Here is a 20,122-nt window from a genome sequence, read left to right as displayed (position 1 = left end):
GGAGGGGTAGCAGACGGCGGGGATTAGGAGATACAAACTACTACCTTAGAATAAGCTGCAAGGATGTATGCACAACACAGGGAACAGGGCCAGTGTTACAGTAACTATGAATGGACCATAAGCTGTAAAAATTATGAAACATTGTATTGTACACATGTCACTTATGTAATATTGTATATCAACTATACATCAATTAAAAAAAAAAAAACCCTGTATCATCAAAACAATAAAAACAAAACTCCAAACCCCAAGCCAAACTCTCCTAGGCCTTTCTATATCCCTCAGAGTAAAAGCCAGAATCCTTACCCTGATGGGCACTGCCCACCCTGTCTGCGTCCCTGTCACCCTCCCCCTCACTCTCTCTGTTCCTGTCACACTGGTGCTGGTCCTCAGCCCATGTCCACGCTGAGCTCCATCCCACCCCCTGGGAATCTGCAGTTACAGCTCCCTCTACCTGGAAGGTAGGGAACTGCAGGGCTCCTCCTAGACAGACTCGACTCTGCTCCAAGGTCATTTATGAACAGAGCCCTTTGCATCCTGTTTAAGCTATGACACCCCCTGCCCCCCCGCCCCGTGCCAACACCACTGTGCTCCCTCCCGCTTTGCCTTCTGCCCTAGCTCACCTCATAGCAACCCCAAGAGGGTAGCATCTGCAACAGTTCTGTTACTCTGTCCTCTCCCCGGCACCTGGAATAGCACCAGGAACACAGCACATGTGCTCAACACATACTGGCCGAATAGATGAAGCACAAGTGTTGAGTGGCCAAATACTCAGATAAGTTCATTTAAATTTAAATGTACAACAGGCAATAAAATAAGGTGAGAGTGGAGTTCCCTGGTGGCCCAGTGGTTAAGGATCTGGCAGTGTCACTCCTGTGGCACAGGCCAGATCCCTGGCCCAGGAACTTCCGCCTGCTGCAGGCAGGCACAGCCCAGAACACAAAGTTGAGGGTGACTTCAGAGTTTCCTCAGCTGTTGGGGATTAGTAAGTTGAAACCCAGGGGCACCGCAGCGTGGCTGTGGGGTGAGTTAGCGGTGTACTGAGAAGGAGACACGCAGGCTCTAGGACAACTGTCTGAGGCTCTCCTGGGAAGAGGAGCTGGGCAGCTGCTCTGGTTGATGAGTCACCCCCATCTGTGCAGCTTGAAGAAGAGGCCACACCCCATCTCCTCAGCAGAATAGGCTGACTTCTGGAAGCTTGGGACCTACTCTCTGGTCCCTCTAGGTTTGAACCCTATGTTCCAAAATCATTTCTATTAGTTCCCAAATCTGTTTTCCTCCCCCCTTGTTGTATTTCTTACTCTATCACGTCTTATGCTTACCCACTGTCACTCTTTTGGTTGCCCTGCCATTTGCCAATGTTAAATGCACAAGCTTTTATGTATAAAATAAGCTACAGGATATATTATGCAACAAGGAGAATATAGCCAGTATTTTATAGTAACTATAAATGGAACATAATCGAGGATTTTACTCTAGATAGGCATGATTTAAAGGAGTATACAGGTGGAGTTCCCACTGTGGCACAGTGGGTTAAGAACCTGACTGCAGGGTCTCAGGTCGCTTGCAGAGGTACAGGTTCAGTTCCCAGCCTGGTGCTGTATGTTAAAGGCTAGCTGTGATGCAGGTCACAGCTGCAGCTCGAATTCGATCCCTGGCCTAGGAACTTCCATATGCCATGGGTGCAGCCATAACATTTTTAAAAAATAAAAAAAAAGGAGGAGGGAGAACATTCAACTCCTGTGTCTTTCTAAAAGGTTGACTGTGTCATTTAATACACGATTAGCTTCTATTCCTCACAGCTCACAGTGGCTCTGATTTTTGACACTCTGTTTTCATGTTTTGCTAGATTCAATTTCTGCTAGAGGGGACTTGCAGAGACTCCCCGGCTCAGCTATCCCCCTTCCGATAGCTGTTATAATTAGCACAGGGAAGAACACTTCTTTATCACTTCAAGGTCGGACAACTGTAAAGCAGTATTCGTGCTGGCAAGAAGCTGCACTGGAATAGTGCATGGTGCTTTGTGATCTATTTATAAACCCTTTACAAAAAAATTCAGTGGGATCACACCTTGTTAGAACTTAAAAAGCTATATTCCAAGACAAAACATTTTGAGTTTTACTATATTTTGAGTGAAAATTATTTTCACAGACTTCTTTATTAAGTTAATTAATTTTTTGGCCATGCCCTTGGCATGTGGAACCTCCTGGACCTGAGACTGAACCCGCTCCACCGCAGCGACAACGCCAGACCATTAACCTGCTGAGCCACCAGGGGACCCCGAGACGCCTTTACTTAAAAAAAAATTGATGTTACCATTTAAAAATCACATCTCTTTCTCTGCTAACGGTCTTCAGAGTCTGTTGATGGTATACTTAATTTTGGTCGGCTTGAAATGGTTCTCTTCCATCTAGTTATCAACACTGTAATGGATAAGGCTCCAGACATGAAACACTATAGTATGTTTTGCAAAATATCAGTTTTCATGTATTTTTGAATTCATGGTTTCCTATTTATTATTTAAAATAAAACCACCTTAAGGATAGAAATTCTGCCTTCTACATCCTTTGAGTCTTATCATAGTCTAGTAATAGAACACAGCGTCTACTAAATAAATGTTAAATGACATTATTAATTTTAACTAACATTTCCTGACATGCCTGATCTGGACAGGCTGTCACCAGGAGTTTGGTGATAAAAACACAGACGACCATTCAAAAGGAACTCATATAAAATTATTTTTGAAAAGGTGGGTTTAAAACAAGAACTAAACAGATGCCTCTGAAGAGTTCAGTTATAGTGGGAGTTCCCGTCATGGCTCAGTGGTTAAAGAACCCGACTAGGAACCATGAGGTTTCGGGTTCGATCCCTGGCCTTGCTCAGTGGGTTAAGGATCCGGCATTGTCGTGAGCTGTGGTGTTGGTCACAGACACAGCTCAGATCCCCCATTGCTGTGGCTGTGGTGTAGACTGCTGGCTACAGCTCTGATTCGACCCCTAGTCTGGGAACCTCCATATGCCACTAGTGAGGACCTAAAAGCAAAAAAAAAAAGAAGAAAGAAGAGTTCGGTTATACTTTAAATTCCAAAGTATGTATTGCATAGCTTAGAGTTAAGAGACATACATAAAGCCAGTTTCCCTATATTGAGCAGGTGACACAGGGCTGAAAAGTGGATCTGTGTCCATGGAAAGACAGAGCTTGGAAACCGCCGGGGTCTTCGCAACACAGGCGATGTGGAGGTGCATCTGAAGGACACGGGTGATGAGTACGCTGGTCCAAGTGTGTCTTATTGAAGCTGCAGCGGGAGTAACTGGAGCAAACACAGCAAAGACAGCGATGAAAGGGCTAACTGCCAAGAATGTTCCACGACAGGACAGGTTAGGCTGGAAACAGATACGGGTGCCTGAGCAGCATAAACGCAGTTTATTCAGTACAATCTGAGTCTGAGAACACCAAAGCAAAGCAACTTCGTGCCACTCTGTAAGCGGAGGGTCACGCCGTGGAACTGGTGCCACCGCCCAGTGGAGGCACAATCCAAGGAGGCTGCGGGCAAAGTCCAGCCCAGCCTCCTCCGGGCCGGCACTTCCCGCCTGGCACCTAAGGGAGCGGTGCTGAGCCCTGGGCGCTCACAGATTCAGTAAAGGGCGTGAGAGGAAGGAGCAGGATTCCGAGGACCACCGGGGAAGCTTGCTGGGGAGACAGTCGAGGGGACTATTGGTGCTACAGCTCTCTCGGTGACCCTAGAGCTGGCACTGCTCGTTTCCAGCCTGATACAGCCATCACCACACCCGGACCCCTCCTCTCCCCAAAGAGGATGAAAACCAGGCATTTTCCTGGGGCAGGAGCCAAGGATAGGAACCACCTGACGTTTGTGTTGTATCTGAGCCCCCGTAAGGACAGGGCACATTATGACAGGGCACTGCGGTCAGACTAGAGACGTAAACCAAGTTCCCTGGGAGGGCACCAACAGGCTGGACTGGTACGCATCGCCCAAACACACCTGACACACCCATGTCCATACCCACACCTGTTCATCTGTAAACAGGTGATAAAAACCAAAGAAGAACTTGAAGCAAACACTGAGGGAGCTGCGATCCACACGCCTACGGCCCCCCGAGGAAGGTCCTGCCAGGCCACGCTGCATGCTGACCGTGGGCTCACCACACCGCTGACAGCAGCATCCATCACGTCCCTTTGAAAACGTTAGGAAAATTATTTTTCAGTTTCAACAACTGCCTTTCTTAGTTGCCTAGCTCTATATTCAAGAAGCGGGATTTTTCACTATGTAACTAGTACCATTGTGTTACATCATCCACCAAAAAGACAAGGCAACTCAGGCGAGACGTCAATCGCAGGCGCGTGACGACGCACGGTGACCAGTATGACAGGTGCATGTAAGGGGCAGTGAGTAAACACGCGCCAAACAAGTGACTGTGTGAGGAGCGGGGCTGCCCTGCGGGATGTAGAGTGCAGTTGTGCGCTACGTACGGCCACAAAGAAGAGAGAGAGTGACGGCCAACACATCGACACAGAGCATGCGGACGCCAGGACAAGAAGGGACAGGTGGATGAATGTGAGAAATAAGAGACGTCCAGTGTACACGGGTCGCTCTTAGACACATATGTATCTCTTAAATATCTACCTATAAAACTCAAGTGTAGCTGATTTACAATGCTGTGTTAGTTTCAGGTGTGCAGCAAAGTGACTCAGTTATACATACACAGACGTGGGTGTGTGTGTTCTTTATCATGATAGGTTATTACAAGATTATGAATATAGTTAGTATGCCCTTGTTGTTTGTTTTATATATAGTTTTTTGTACCTGCTAATTCCAAACTCTTAATTTATCCTACCCCTCCCTTTTGGTAACCATATTTGTCGTCTATGCATTTGTTACTGTTTTGCAAATAAATTCATATGTATTATATTTTAGATTCCACGTAGAAGTGAAATCAGATGACATGTGTCTTTCACTGTCTGACTTCACTTAGTATGACAATCTCTAGGTCCACCCAGCTTGCTGCAATTGGCATGGCTTCATTCTTTTTTATGGCAGAGCAGTATGCCACTGTATCAGTGTAGCACATCTTCCTTATCCATCCCTCTGTCGATGGACGTTTAGGTTGCTTCCGTATCTCTGACATATGCTTACGAAGTTAAAACTGACTAGGTCATGCTGGCACGGGGCATCCCTGGATGAGTTTCCCTCCATTCTCTTTTTTCTAAGAAACAGCTCGTCCCCACACTCAAGAGTTAATTCCCAAGGTACTTACTTCCTGCCTCTCTGTTTGCATCATAGTTCATTTCACATCACTTCCAAGTGGTGCCAACATTTAGGAAAACAAAGAGCAGCAGGCGAGGAGCTCGCCCCAGTAGCCAAGACAAACAGCACACCCAAGAGAAAGACACGTCACAGACAACAAACGGGGGCGAGGCTTGCCTTGAAGACAGGTTAATAGCCTCAGAAACGGAAATAACCCAAGACAACTCGAGCCCACCCAGGCTCATACATTCAAGAAACGCAAACAACGAGGACACACGGTAAAGGGTTCCGCCTCACCACCAAGTGCCAGCAGACTCGAGTTCCAGGATGAAGGGAGGCTCCAGACCTGGTGGTGGGCAGCACGGCGAAGCGTGTGCCACGCGGGCACGGAGCTCTTCTCGTGCGCGAAGGGAGGACTGACACCAGCCCTCTGGAAAGTATTCGTCGCTGTCCCCCAAGAACCTCACAACACACAGCAGCTTCAGTTCTAGAAACTCAGTCCAGAGGTGAATTAGGGACGAAAATGACGAGTTATATGTACTGTGGCCTTATCTGTAACGCTGACCACCGGGAAACGGGATGAATGACGGGTAAGCATCTGAGGCACTCACTCGCTGGATTATTACAGTATTACCGAATCGACTGTTCGAAAAGTAGAGAAATTCCCTAGGGACACGCTGAGGCTCAGATGTTGGGTGAAAGGGACCAGAATATTGAAACACTTATTAAAATATATACCTGCCCTTTTCTCCACGTTCTCTCCATCACTTATTATTTACAGATTTTTGATGAGAGCCAGCCTGACGGGTGGGAGGTGACGTCTTACTCTGGCTCTGTGAACTCAAGCTCGGCCCGTGACATCAGCCTCTACGTGGAGGAGAACACGAGCCACTGCCCTGCCAACCCGTGGCACTCCCTGGGTGGGGCTCAGGCTGGAGACCAGGAGGGCGGCCCTCTGTGCTCCGGGAACACTGGGAGGACAGGCCTTCAGAGAGTCGGGTATTTTCAGAAGATTTTGTGTGCCCCGTTCTTGAATCCGCTCATATCGAGAAAAACACTACAACCCTCTAGGGTGATGCCTGCTCCTCGTGACCGGCAATGACCTTCGGGAGACCAGCCACAAACTTCTGTCAAATGTGCCTGCGCTGCAGGCACCTCCCCTCAGCTTTATCACACCCTGAAAGTCCCCCTTTTCCTCCCTGGGGGGTATTTCAGCCCGGTCTGTAGGTAAGGATACAGAATGTCACCGGCACGTGTGAAGGTGTCTCCAAGGGCTTGGAGAGAGAGCCCGTGAGTCCTGGTGAGACCTGCGGGCTGTGAAAACTCTGGGATACTGTCTCTGGGGCTTAAGGCCTCACTTTGCCCCACGTAAAACTTAACTCTCCGCTTTCAGGTTGTGCGTTTCTCACTAGCGATGCTGAACATCTTGTCACGTGCCCCTCAGCCACCTGTGCATCTTCTTCAGAGAAATGTCTATTTAGGTCTTCTACCCATTTTTTGATGGGGAAAAGGGTTTCTTTAACATGCAGACTTTTAGAAAACACTGCATGGTTCTCCTTTAAAAAAGTTTTTGTGGTTGATTTTGTATTCCGTCAAATTACAAAGTGCTTGCAAATGTGCAGAATATTTGGTTGCATAATATTTTTTGAAAGCTGTCTAAACAAAAAATATCACCAAATACAGCTTTTAATTAGTCAGTTGTTAAAAAAATTTAACACGTGAAGACTTCACAGGGCTGTTTATTGGCACCATAACTTATAAAAGTTTTTCTAATATCAAGAATGATGTAACACCTTTCTTTTAAAAAGAGTCCTACGTGGAGTTCCCGTCGTGGTGCAGTGGTTAACGAATCCGACTAAGAACCATGAGGTGGCGGGTTCGATCCCTGGCCTTGCTCAGTGGGTTAACGATCCAGCGTTGCCATGAGCTGTGGTGTAGGTCGCAGACGCGGCTTGGATCCCGAGTTGCTGTGGCTCTGGCGTAGCTACAGCTCCAATTCGACCCCTAGCCTGGGAACCTCCATATGCCTCGGGAGCGGCCCAAGAAATAGCAAAAAAAAAAAAAAAATAAATAAATAAAATAAATAAATAAAAAGAGTCCTACAAAGCTGTGAATGAGATTCTCAGAGTTTTTAAGAGCCATCTAACTCCTGTACCTGCTGGCATCTTTTTCATAATAGGTGGAATGTACATATTTTTGGGTGAATTGCATATATTGAACGTCATGAGAATGAGAAGCTTCATAAGGTGACTGAGACAGACTACTAGCTCAGGTAGTGAGTGGAGGAGCCTGGGCTCGGACACTGTCTTTTGATGTGGATACTGATTAACATCTGCGGCTTAAGGGCTGCAGGGAGTACCACCTCCACAGGCCTTCTTTTATTATGGAAAACGTGCATTCCCCAGAGGCTTTGTTTCTGTAGGAAATGCGAGTCTCTAGCCTACTCCTCAACGGACAGAAAAGGAGTGGGAGGAATGGCGACCTCATCCAAGGAAAGACAAGGACGAAGAAACCAGAAAACTTTGGGGACGTTTCCACCCCTAAAGCCCCTACTGGACAAGGACTGACGAAGGTAACTGAGCAAGGCCAATGGGAGTAGACCACATCTTTCTGGAGCCTTTCCTCACCTTTAAGAGGAAAATCCCTCAAGGACAATAGAGAAGGGGGCTCTTCTCCCCTCCCCACAGCCCTGGGAGCCGTCTGCTTTCCTTTAATAAAGACCTTGCTTGCTTGCTTGCTGCCTGTGTGTTTGCCAAGTTCGTTCTTGGACTGCCGTGAACAAGAACCCGGATTTGGCTATCATTGCCGGGCCTCTGATTTCCATTATTCTTTCAAACAAAGTCAGTTTATTATCAGTGGACATCCAGTCTTCACACAGAGTCCAGTTAACATTCTGACTGCTGTGATGCAACCCAAATATATTTACATATCTCACATATCTAAAATTGTCATTAAAGCTGCAACTGGAAAATGCACTGCTCCTTGAATAAAAGGAATACTTAGCACAGAGTAGGCATTTTCCTTGCTGCTGTTGTATACTTAGTGTAAAATTCATGGTCTTTGGACTTTGAAGCCAGATCATGTTAGCATTTCAAAGAAAATGTTCTTCTAGAATCTGATGGTGACACATCTCAACCAAGTCCTGGAAACGATTACTCTAGCTACGACTCAGACTAAGTCAGAAGAAACATAAAGTAGCAGCAACAGAGCCAAAGGAGACGCACATTTCAATCTACTAAAATCATTATATAAATGATGCCTTTAAAACACATGCACTTGCCATGTGTGCTCGTACAAAAACACGTGAAATAGAGCCCTTGGGTTACAATTCTTCTCACTCTCACCCCCGTCTGCCTAAGCGCTGTGGGAAAGACAGGGACCTTGAACGTGATGAGATTCAGGGACGGGGTCCTGGGGAGAACACGGCAGCTGTACCCGCCTTAGGTCAGGTTCCCTAGAAGCAGAGCCTGCGAGGAAGATACTCTTGCAACTGACTTAGGAAGAAAACGTTCTCAAGAGGCACCTGCCAGGCAGGGGAGGAGGCTGAGTGCGGATGCTGGTCCAGACGTGGGCAACTCCCCAGAGACGTGTGCCAAGCAGCCAGTTAACGCCCCAGCGCTGTGGGGGGCACCGGGATGATCCTGCACGGACAAGACCCTTTGGTTCAACCTTATTAATCGGGTAAGGCGGAGCTGAGAAGAGTCTTATATTAAAATTACACAAACAGAGGGGAACGCCCTCTGTCACCTACTTCATTAAGTCATGTGACTTTTATACCAAAGCTGCTATTTCCAGGCAAGACATGTCTGACTCCCTCCCTTCAAAACCCCCATTGGCCTAGGCCCTAAAAATAGCATTTAAGGAAATTCTAACTCTGAAGAATAGGCACACGAAATGAAGGACACGCTTTAAAAAGTCATTTAAATTTATCATCCGAGCTGAGCATCTTTTTAGTTGCAAGTCTCTGAAAGATGTCAGGCAGAAAGCCAGTCGGAGGGAGACATGACTAAGGTTCTATCAACTGCGGGGTGCAGCCTGGACAGTTCGTTTGAAGTTTCAGAGGACTTCGGGGGGCGCTTCACGTCTGCCCTCACAGTCGCCTTGTCTGCAGGATGGGCATGCCAGGATTTTAAAGCGATTTGCAAGTCTTGTGAGAAACGCACGGTCAAACGCGTTCCCGGTGTGGGAGCAGCACGCTATGCTTCACCAAGACGAACGTTTTAGAATATCTGAGACAAAGTTTTCATTAAGCTCTAGGACGTGTTATGAAAGGAAAACGTTCACAGGAAAACTAAGCCATCATCTGACGTTTGCCCTTTATAAGCACTCAAGGCCCCCCCGGGGACTCTCAGCTGGTGAGAGAGGCGTGGGTTTGGGGTGCCTTCTGGACCCACGGAGCCCCCGGGCAGCCCTGTTGCAGGCGAAGAACACTCGCCGCCCCAGCCTAGAAGAGGGCTTGTGGTGGCCCTTCCGGGTCCGGGAGCCGCAGGTTAGAGCCTGATCTTACCCTTCCGAGCTTCCTCCCTGAGCTCCCCGGCCACAGGGATGAGACAAGGCTGCAGGTTTCTAATTACTCATGGTGGTGGGGACAAGGAGGAGGGCTACTCTTCACCAAGACGACAGGAGCTCTCCGCATGGACCAAATCCCGTGCTCCTTATAACCTGGGGGGGCACAGACTGCGATTACCCCCGGGTTGAGACACGAGGCAACTTCGGCTGAGAGCAGTGAATCACACCAGCGAGAAAGTGGCAGTCTGGCCCCACAGCCTCAACTCTGAACCCCTGCTTCTTCACCAACAGGGTGGTTTTTCAGGAGTTCCCGTCGTGGTGCAGTGGAAACAAATCCGACTAGGAACCATGAGGTTGCGGGTTCGATCCCTGGCCTCGCTTAGTGGGTTAAGGATTCGGTGTGGCCGTGAGCTGTGGTGTAGGTCACAGATGCGGCTCGGATCTGGTGCTGCTGTGGCTGTGGCGTAGGCCGGCAGCTACAGCTCTGATTAGACCCCTAGTCTGGGAACCACCATATGCTGTGGGTGCGGCCCTGAAAAGACAAAAGACGAAAAAAAAAAAAAAGTGTGGTTTTCCAGAGAAATCGCACATGTAAAACTCACTGAGGTGCCGCGTGTACGTGATATCAGTGTTTGTCTTTCTCTTTCCGACTTGCATAATCTAGTATGAGCATCTCTGGTTGCATCCACGTTGCTGCAAATGTCATTCATTCTCTTTTACGGCTGAGCAGGACTGAGACCTACTGTCCAGCACAGGGAACTCTATCCATCTCTTGGGATAGCCCATGATGGAAGGTAACATGAGAAAAATAAATGTATGTATATGTATGCCTGGGTCACTGCGAGACAGCAGAAACTGGCACAGCATTGCCAATCAACTGCACTTTAATAAAAAAAGACAACTCACTGAGAATGTTTAAAATAGAGTTAAACAAGTGCGGCTGGGTTTTAAGTCCTGTCTCCACAGCTACTACTTCTTGCTGGTTCTCCGCTGGGATCTGCTTTCCAGGCCTGAGCTGAGGCCGTCTTTCGACTTTTCCCGGCTCCTTTCTCCCCTTTCCACGCCCCTTCTCCAGTCTCCATGGCAACCAGAGTGACCTTCCCCACGACTCGACCCATCCCTAAGGCTTGAGGGTGAAGCACAGGTGCCTTGGGAGGACACAGCTGTGGGAACGCCACTTCCTTCACCAGCTGCACCACACACCAGCTGCACCCCGGTCAGGAGGACTCAGACTCGGGGGGACGCAGAGCGCAGTCTTGAGGCTCCGGCAAACCCACCATCACTAAGCACTCCTGCATCTATCGTCCCACAATTCCCTAAGGCATAATAACATGAAAAATTAAAAGTGAACTCGGAGTCTGAAAAGGCAAATAAAGTGGGTGAGGAATGCTACAAAGCTCATGAGGATAGAGAGAGAACTGTGTAAAATAAAACAAACTGGGCACCCATTCACAATTTATAATTATAATTTGATGTCCATAGTCAATATAATAGCACTTTGGTTTAATGATTGAGTGTGTATGTGTGTGTGTGTGTATATATATATATATATATACATATATATTTGTCTTTTTGCCTTTTCTAGGGCTGCACCCGCGGCATATGAAGGTTCCCAGGCTAGGGGTCCAATCGGAGCTGTAGCTGCCAGCCTACACCACAGCCATAGCAACGTGGGATCCTTAACCCACTGAGTGACTCCAGGGATCGAACCCGCAACCTCATGGTTCCTAGTCGTTAACCACTGAGCCACGATGGGAACTCCTTGAGTGTATATTTTTGAAAGGACAATATAGAACAGTGTTATTTTCAACATTTCACCTGCAAGCTTGGCTAGCATCTTTGGGAAACTTGTATCTGTGAGCCTTTGTTTTTTATTTTTATTAATAATTTTTTGCTTTTTAGGGCCACGCCTGTGGCATATGGAGGTTCCCAGCTTGGGGGTCTAATCAGAACCACAGCTGCTGGCCTACACCACAGCCACAGCCACGCCAGATGCAAGCCACGTCTGTGACCTACACCAGAATTCATGGCAACGCTGGATCCTTAATGCATTGAGCGAGGCCAGGGATCCAACCTACACCCTCATGGTTCCTCATTGGATTTGCTTCCGCTGCACCGAGACGGGAACTCCATGTGAGCCCTTGGGGTTTGATACTTAAATATATTAAAATACAACTTTTCACCTGCCTTTGAAAGAAACCCTAGATAAATTCTAGAAGCTGCAGACTAAGACCAACTCCACCAGTAGGCAGTGTGTGAACGTCTTTGCACCCCCCGCTATCAAACACTTCCAAGAAAACAGGCAAAATACAAAGAGAGTGCGTTCTGCAGGCCATTTTGCACTGGTTAGTGAGTCACCCCATCCTGCTGGCAAATCCACCAGCAGCTGAGTTCAATCTTCCTGCTTTTCCTGAGGCCCTTCTTCATCACCCGTCTTCTGGGGCCTCCCTCCCATAACTCAGCACACCCACCAGGGGGAATAGACGCCGTCGCAGGCTGACGGGCAGCACGCATTCACCTTGTGCTCTGTTCATTTTCCTTTGTGATACACATTTTGAGCAACACGTTCGTTATTCCTTCTGGATTTGGGGAGGTGAACACTCCTCTCTGCCTCATCCACGGAGAGCGGGGCAGCTGAAGGGGGCATTGTGCTCCGTTTTGCTTATTCCCACCTGACCCAACTACCTGGACTTCTGTTCTCCTTAATCTTACTGCTCTCAATGTCGGCAACAAAACTGCGGACAAGGAGGAAAGCAAGGGTACTTCCACCGTCAGCGGCTCACGAGCAGGATTGCAAGCCGGTGATCGTACAGATGACAGACACCGTCTCGGCCCGAACCCCAGCGCCGCAACGGCAAGGCCGCGAGTACAGAAACACGATCCTGGTCCTTCACCGACAAAAACCACACAAAGGACGCCGTCAGGCTAAAGACACGCTGCCCGCGAGCAGTCGGAACAACCGGACAGCAAAAGCCGAAACGAGAAGCTGCCTACATTCTGCTGGGACTCACTACGTAACCCGAGAGCTAAGGCGCTTCGGCCTCTTGCATTTGCCTTCTAGTACGTCGTCTGTGAAGGGAAACAAAATCAAGAAGCCCCACAGCGCTTGGTTGTTTAAGCTGAAGGGCATCGTTATGCAAAATCCCAGTCAGATCCGACCACTTACCGCAGCGGTTGTCCAAAGCACGCTGGTGACTCAGCTGCCCTGGCTCCAGATCCTTCTGAGACAGCGTTTCAAGCTGTCCTGGGACTCGGTGAGGGACAGGGGATGGTTCAAGTTCACCAACCAGCCTGGAAGAAAAGGCCCCCGGCCTGGCCTGGTCTCAGGTTTCATCCTCCTGTGAAGCCACAGGCACATCTAATTTTACTCCGTGACACAAACAGCTCACACCACACTTAAAATTGTTTGGGCACCAATTCCGGGACACAGCTCTGTGTGCGCCAAGAAGAAAAAAATTTCCACAAAACCAAGTTAAACCCTGAATCATGACAGTCTTACGCAACGGTTAATTCCTAAAGTGAACTTTGCCTTAAAGGAGCAGCAAAAACGTCTGAGATGAGTTCCCAGCAGAATCCAACGTCAACAAAAATCTCATAAAAAATCACTTCGAATTCACAGGCAACATTTAGCACTTGTGACTTCACTAGTATTAAATGCTCTTATCCAAATAAACAGAATATTCTCAAGCAGTCACTCTTTGAAAAGCACTTTCCCTAGGCCTCTTTTTAAGTGAAAAAACTTAAATATTTGAGAAAATCTTAAATAACCATCATCACAGTAAAGAGAAGGTCAATGCTGCGTGTTAAAGTATTAGAGACATGTTCTAAGTAAACTACATTCGTATTTTAACAAACTATGTAAGTGTCCCAAGGTGATACGATGCTGTCTTCATTTAAAAAGAACAATCGGATCATTCCATTTTTATGAGGACTAAAGAAAATCGAACTTTCAAATAATCTTTTATTTTGCATTATTTTTACAAAGCCTGCTTTGCACCAAGAATTAAAACTGACTAAATCATATATTTGAAATTCATATTTTAGCACTAAGCCCTGATGATGAGAAAGAAGCAATGTAATGATCACCCGCATGTTGAATTTTTTATTTTCTTTTCTTCTTAGGAGGCCTTTTCTTTGATTCTCTTTATTTTATGCTCTAACTTCTTTTGAAATGTGATGCTTCTTACACCAACAGCTGCAGGCCTTAAATTAAAAGCTGGTAACAGCTTTGACTAATCGTACATTTATTTATAAGGCATTTAAAACTCTTTCAAAAATTTTCTGCTCATTACTTTCTTTCCTTTCATGGCAATTCAGTTAGACACAAAATTAGGGCACAGCTACCAATTCTTAACAAAAATATCTATTGTATTTAACAGCGATGAGATATATTTTTGTATCTTCGTGTGTTTGAAAACTCCTAACTCAATATTCTGGTTGAAAGGCCACACTTAAAAGTTACTTACTGTGGGACTTGTCAGCAGTCAGTAAACTGGTTTTTAGCGACAAACTTTTCAGCCGTGGGGGCTCTGCTTTGTAAGGCCATCAGTCAGGCTGTATATCTGATCTGCATTCACGTTCCCACATTCACTGGACCCTATCAACTGCCACTTTTAGTTCTGCTGGAGAATGACTTCAAGCAAAAAAAATCCTTTCATTCTCTAGGATAATTGAGATTATTGAAACAAGATCTTCAAAGAGTCTAATGCAGGTCAAATTTAGGTCTGTAACTCACATCTCATCTGTTTTCCACAGAATCATACCAGTTTAAAGCTTTAAGAGGCTTCAAAGAAAACAAGTCTAACCCTCCACCAGCTGTAAGGGAGGGTGCAGGAGGTTAGCGCTGCCCAGGGCCTGGAGAGAAGGGACTGAGATGCGGAAGTGGAGGTTTCGGAAGAGACGCTTCAAGGGGTCGCCCTCCAGAGGCGGGCAACTCGTGACACGCAGCAGATCGTGTTCAGGGCCCGGCAGGTGTGGCTGAACATACAGTAGCCCCAGTTTAACAGCTGCTGGCACTTTATCCCCTGACTGCAGCTGTGAGCGCCTTTGACAAAACCTCCCGCCCCTGCTCTTCTGGCCATCGCTCCTCTCTTGGCTGTGACTCCGTCCTCCGCAGGGTCGGGCAGACGGACCTGGAACCCCTCGCTACTTCCCAGTGCCTCGCACTCTGCCTCCTACCCACCCCCAGGGCCCCTCTGCCTGGGGGACTGACCACCAGGCCTGGCCTGCGTGTAGCGGGCACCACCTCCCTGCCTCCAGGTACCTGTGTGCTCCATCTCACACTCCCGGACTGCCAGGGAAACGCTGAGAACAAGTGATTCTGTCCTCACCCCTCTCCTGCTTCAGGCCCCTCAGGACGTGGTGCCAGGTTCTGGGCAGGTGCACATACCTTTATAATCCAGCCCTGTCCATCTCGCCTGTCCCTGTCCTCTGGGCTCTGCTGGGAGTCACAGTGCTGCTGGGTGCCTGGCTGTGTCTTTTGCTGCGGGCGAGCTACTATCTACCCTTTAAAAGCCAGCCTTCCATATGCATTTTAAAACATAATTATTTGTATGTACCATGCCATTCCAGTTTCTATACCTGTTCTTTCTACAGGACCATGGATGCCCTGCTCAGAATGTGCTTACGGTGAACCCTCAATGAACTGAACTTTGAACAGTCAGGTCAGACTCTGTTTTTTTATGATATTAGGTCCACAATGTATAATAATATTAAAAAAACAACAACAGATGATCAGGATGACATTACAAGAACTATCCAGAAGGGGTCAGTATAACAGCAATAAGAGTGTGGCTCTCAGAGCAAAGGAAATGAAAAATTAAACTAAATTCTTTTGTAAGGGATAAACTTTAAAGCTTTTCGAAAGCCACGTGAATTATCTGCCCCTTCAATTAAAGCGACACTTCTTCAAAACAGATGGTGACCTGTGAAATTAACAGTCCATGTGCACATCTGTTTCTTGGGCCCTAACGACAGAGGGCCTGCCCGTCCTTCTGCCCTTGGACGCCTGCCCCTTCTCTCCCCGGCCTCCATCACTTGCCCTAAACTTTCACACGATCAAAAGAGCACATTCACATTCTGTGTGACAACTGTCACCTCCTCCATCTCCTAGGATTTTGACCGCGTTGGTTTAAAAAATTAAAACGCAAAGAACAGTGTTGACATTTTTACGGCTGTTTCGTCTCAGAGACCAGGGTTAATTCTGCCCTCGCTGCCTCTCCACGCTGCTGGGATCCGTTCTGAATGGAAGCCCCTTTTTCCAACAGTCCTCCAAACACTGTCACTGCTTCATCCTGACGCGATGTCTTTCCTGTCGCGTTCTGTTGTCAGGGCTTCTGACAACCATTTTTCCCTCTGCTGTAACATAAGAAATTGCGGCTGAATTTGCCCTCCTCAGTGTATCCTCGGTGTCTCCCAGCTGTTACTGACATATTGTCTGGACTCCATTTCTCTCTTTTTTTTTTTTTTTTTTTGTCTTTTTGTCTTTTTGTTGTTGTTGTTGCTATTTCTTGGGCCGCACCCGTGGCATATGGAGGTTCCCAGGCTAGGGGTTGAATCGGAGCTGTAGCCACCGGCCTACGCCAGAGCCACAGCAACGAGGGATCCGAGCCGCGTCTGCGACCAACACCACAGCTCACGGCAACGCCGGATCGTTAACCCACTGAGCAAGGGCAGGGACCGAACCCGCAACCTCATGGTTCCTAGTCGGATTCGTTAACCACTGCGCCACGACGGGAACTCCCATTTCTCTTTTTGAAATGCACCGCCTTCCTGTCACTTCGACAGTCTGTATCACGGTTGCGTCATGACTCTCTTGCATGACTCCCGTCTACCTCCGTTATTTTCTCAGGGGTGTTTCTTTTATTTCCTGCCTTCTCTCCCTGTCACGTGCTCAAGCTTGTGCCGCATGTCTGGGAAAAACACCCGTTGGACAGGATGGCCTTTCTTCCAGCCTCCCGACCCTTGAGAGCCTCCCGCACAGATGGCATGTCACTTCCTGAATCATCTCCTGTCCTCCTCCCCCCACTGAGCCCCCGGCTTCGATGGAGCCCACAAAGAATTGTTCAAAAAGGACCTTTCAGAAGTAGATCGTCTGAGGCCTTTCACATCTGAAAATTTAATGATTTAGCTCTAGAAGTGGCTGCTTCATTTAGCATTAAATTCTGGATGGAAATAATTTCAGGCTAACCTGCCGTCCTTGGTCCGCGAACATCCATCACTGAGAGAGCCTGCAGGGAAGTGTAACGCTGGTCTGATGTGACGTCTAACTTTTAGTGAGCGAGGTACGTCACTACTTAGAGAGAGGTGCGGGGACCTTTGAGCAAGTTAGTATTCTCCATTTATTTCCTCTCCCATTCACCCGGCGTTTCACAAATCTGATGTGGTCAAGGAGAAGATAACGCACCTTTATAGTATGTAAGTGCAGTTACTCTTATCGCAAAGTAGCCATTGTCCAGTAAGAAGACAAGTTAAAGTTCACGGATGCTCCTAAAGTCCCTTGGCCTTAGTCAGAAGTTTCTGATCAAGGCTTAGAGGGTAGATGACGGCAGGAGTTACGTAAAGAAAGAAAAGCGACATAAAATAAAATTGGAAGTGAAGAGTGGAAGTGGAAAGGAGAATACTGGAAGTCTGGAGATGGAGAAATACGAAGATCTATGCCCAGGGACTTGGAGAGGATGTCAGGCGTTGAAAATTGGGGAACATGGTCATTTACAGAAGAAACACTTGAGAAGGGTCCTTTGATTGTGCTAACATTCCTGGGCTCTCTCCATAACTTTCACTCATGTCTTGCCGGGGGGAGTGGATTAACTGGATGCCTAGGTTGCTTCCATAGCTTGTCTGTTGTGAATGAAACTGCAGTGACCATAGGGGTGCAGACACTATCTCTTTGATGTCCTGTTCCATGTCCTTTGTAGGTACACCTGGAAGCAGGATTGCTGGATTATACGAGAGTGCTACTTTTACAGAAACCCTTATTTTGCTTTTCCATAGTGGTTACACCAATTTATGTTCCTACCAAGAGTGCACAAGAGTCCCAGTTTCTGCAAACCCTCACCAACGCTTGTTATGTCTTGTCTTTTTAATAGAAGCCATTCTGACACTTGCGAGCTGAGGTCTCACTGCAGTTTCGAGCTGCATGTCCTTGATGGTTAGTGATGTGGAGAGCCCTTCTGTGCATCCTGTCCATCTGCCCGTCTTCTTTGGAAAAATATCTACTTAGTTCCCTGGCCCCTTTTAAAATCATATTGTTTGGTGTTTTTTGCATTTGAGTTCGTTATGTATTTTGGATATTAACCCTTTATCAGACTGATGGTTTACAAATATTTTCTTTCAATTCAGTAGACAGACTTTTCATTTTGCTGTTTCATTCTGCAGAAGTTTTTGTTTGAGGTAGTCTCATTTGTTTATTTTTGTTTTTGTTGCTTGTGCTCTTGGTGTCATTTCCAAAAAAATCATTGCCAGGCACTTATTTTCTTTTTTGCTTTTTAGGGCCGCACTTGTGGCATATGGAGGTTCCCAGGCTAGGGATCAAATAGGAGCTATAGCTGCCAGCCTATGCCACAGCCACAGCAAGGCGGGATCTGAGCTGTGTCTGCAACCTACACCACAGCTCACGGCAACACCAGATCCTTGATCCACTGAGCAAGATCAGGAATGGAACCCATAACCTTGTGGTTCCTAGTTGGATTAGTTTCCACTATGCCATGACAGGAACTCCTGTTTCAGGTCTTATAATTAAGTCTTAAATTCACTTTGAGTTAACTTTGTGAGGGTGTAATTTTTTAGTGTGTGGTTTCCAGTTTTTCCAACACCATTAATTGAAAAGATTATCCTTTCCCCACTGAGTACTCTTGGCCCCCTTGTCATATATTAGTTGACTATTTCAGAGTTTATTTTTGGGCTCGCATATTCTGTTCCATTGTTCTATGTGCCTATTTTTATGCCAATACCATACTTTTTTGATTACCATGGCTTTGTAGTATACTTTGAAGTCTGGAAGTACGATGCCTACATCTTTGCTCTTCTTTCTCAAGAGTTTGCTATTCAGGGTCTTTTGTGGTTTCACATAAATTTTAGGATTTTTTTTTTCTGTGAAAAATGCCATTGGAATTTTGTTAGGGGTTGCACTGACTCCATAGATAGCTTTGGGTAGTATGGCTACTTTCAGAATATTTCTTCTTCTGATCCATGAACATGGGATATCTTCCATTTATGACTTTAATTTCTTTCACTCAAGTCTTATAGTTTTCAGTGTACGTATCTTTCACCTGCTTGGTTAAATTTATTCCCAAGTATTTTATTCATTTTGATACTACAGTGAATATGATTGTTGCCTTTCTTTTTCAGATAGGTGGCTGTTAATGTACAGAAATACAATTAATTTATATATGATAATCTTGTATCCTGAAACTTTATTGACTTCATTGATTACTTCTAACAGTTCTTTTCAGTGGAGTCTTTAGGACTTTTTTTTTTTTTTTTTTTTTTTGTCTTTTTGCCATTTTCTTGGGCCGCTCTTGTGGCATATGGAGGTTCCCAGGCTAGGGGTCTAATTGGAGCTGTAGCCGCTGGTCTACACCAGAGCCACAGCAACGTGGGATCCGAGCCGTGTCTGCAAGCTACACCACAGCTCACAGCAACACCGGATCCTTAACCCACTGAGCAAGGCCAGGGATCGAACCCGCAACCTCATGGTTCCTAGTTGGATTCATTAACCACTGAGCAACGATGGGAACTCCAGGACTTTCTATGAATAAGATCATATCATCTGCAAATAAAGACAAATTTTACCTTTTGTTTTCCATCTGGATGCCTTTCATTTCTTTTCCAAGCCTGACTGCTCTGGTTAGGACTTCTAGTACTCTGCTGAACAGGAGTGGTGACACCGGCACCCTTGTCTTCTTCTTGATCTTAGAGGAAAAGCTTTCAGCCTTTCATCATTGAGTATGATGTTAGCTATGGGCTGAAATATCTTCTTTTTATATGAAATCTGTTGAGTGTTTTTAACATGAAAGGATTTGTGTTTGATTAAATTCTTTTTCTATCTCTATTGAGATGATCATATGACTTTTACCTTTATTTTATTAATGTGATGCATCATGTGTATTGATTTGTACATGTTGAACAATCTTTGCATCCCAGAGCCCGCTTTCACCATGGTGTATAATCCCTTCAATGTGCTGCTGAACTCAGTTTGTTAATATTTTGCTAACAGCTATTGTGTCTATATTTGTCAGGAGTATCTCCTGTAGTTTTCTTTTCTGGTAGTGTATTTATCTGGCTTTGGTGTCAGGGTAATGTTGGGTTGGTAAAATGAGTTTCAGAGTTTTCCTTCCTTTTCATACTTTT

General features: G+C 46.5%; 1 protein-coding gene across 6 annotated transcripts in view; it reads right to left on the bottom strand.

The window, feature by feature from the left end:
• SGCG (sarcoglycan gamma) overlaps nt 1–20,122 on the bottom strand; it is a 69,827-nt gene that overhangs the window by 33,539 nt on the left and 16,166 nt on the right. Inside the window, 1 exon segment of one of the 6 annotated variants that reach the window (NM_001445437.1) lies at nt 12,939–13,143. The exons of 3 other annotated variants lie outside the window; for them this stretch is intronic. Coding sequence is in view for 1 of the 3 variants with exons in the window: in XM_084981124.1 (XP_084837250.1) it covers nt 624–650 (27 nt within the window). In the remaining 2 variants the exon portion in view is untranslated. 6 annotated transcript variants of the gene reach the window in all.

This window comes from Sus scrofa, chromosome 11, assembly GCF_054392235.1.
Source record: "Sus scrofa isolate SSC_HxYL_T2T_F1_AM1 chromosome 11, Sscrofa_HxYL_maternal_Yorkshire_Landrace_v2.0, whole genome shotgun sequence".
NCBI lineage: Eukaryota > Metazoa > Chordata > Mammalia > Artiodactyla > Suidae > Sus > Sus scrofa.
The sequence above is the reverse complement of the archived record's forward strand: the minus strand, read 5'-3'. Positions and strand labels throughout refer to the sequence as shown.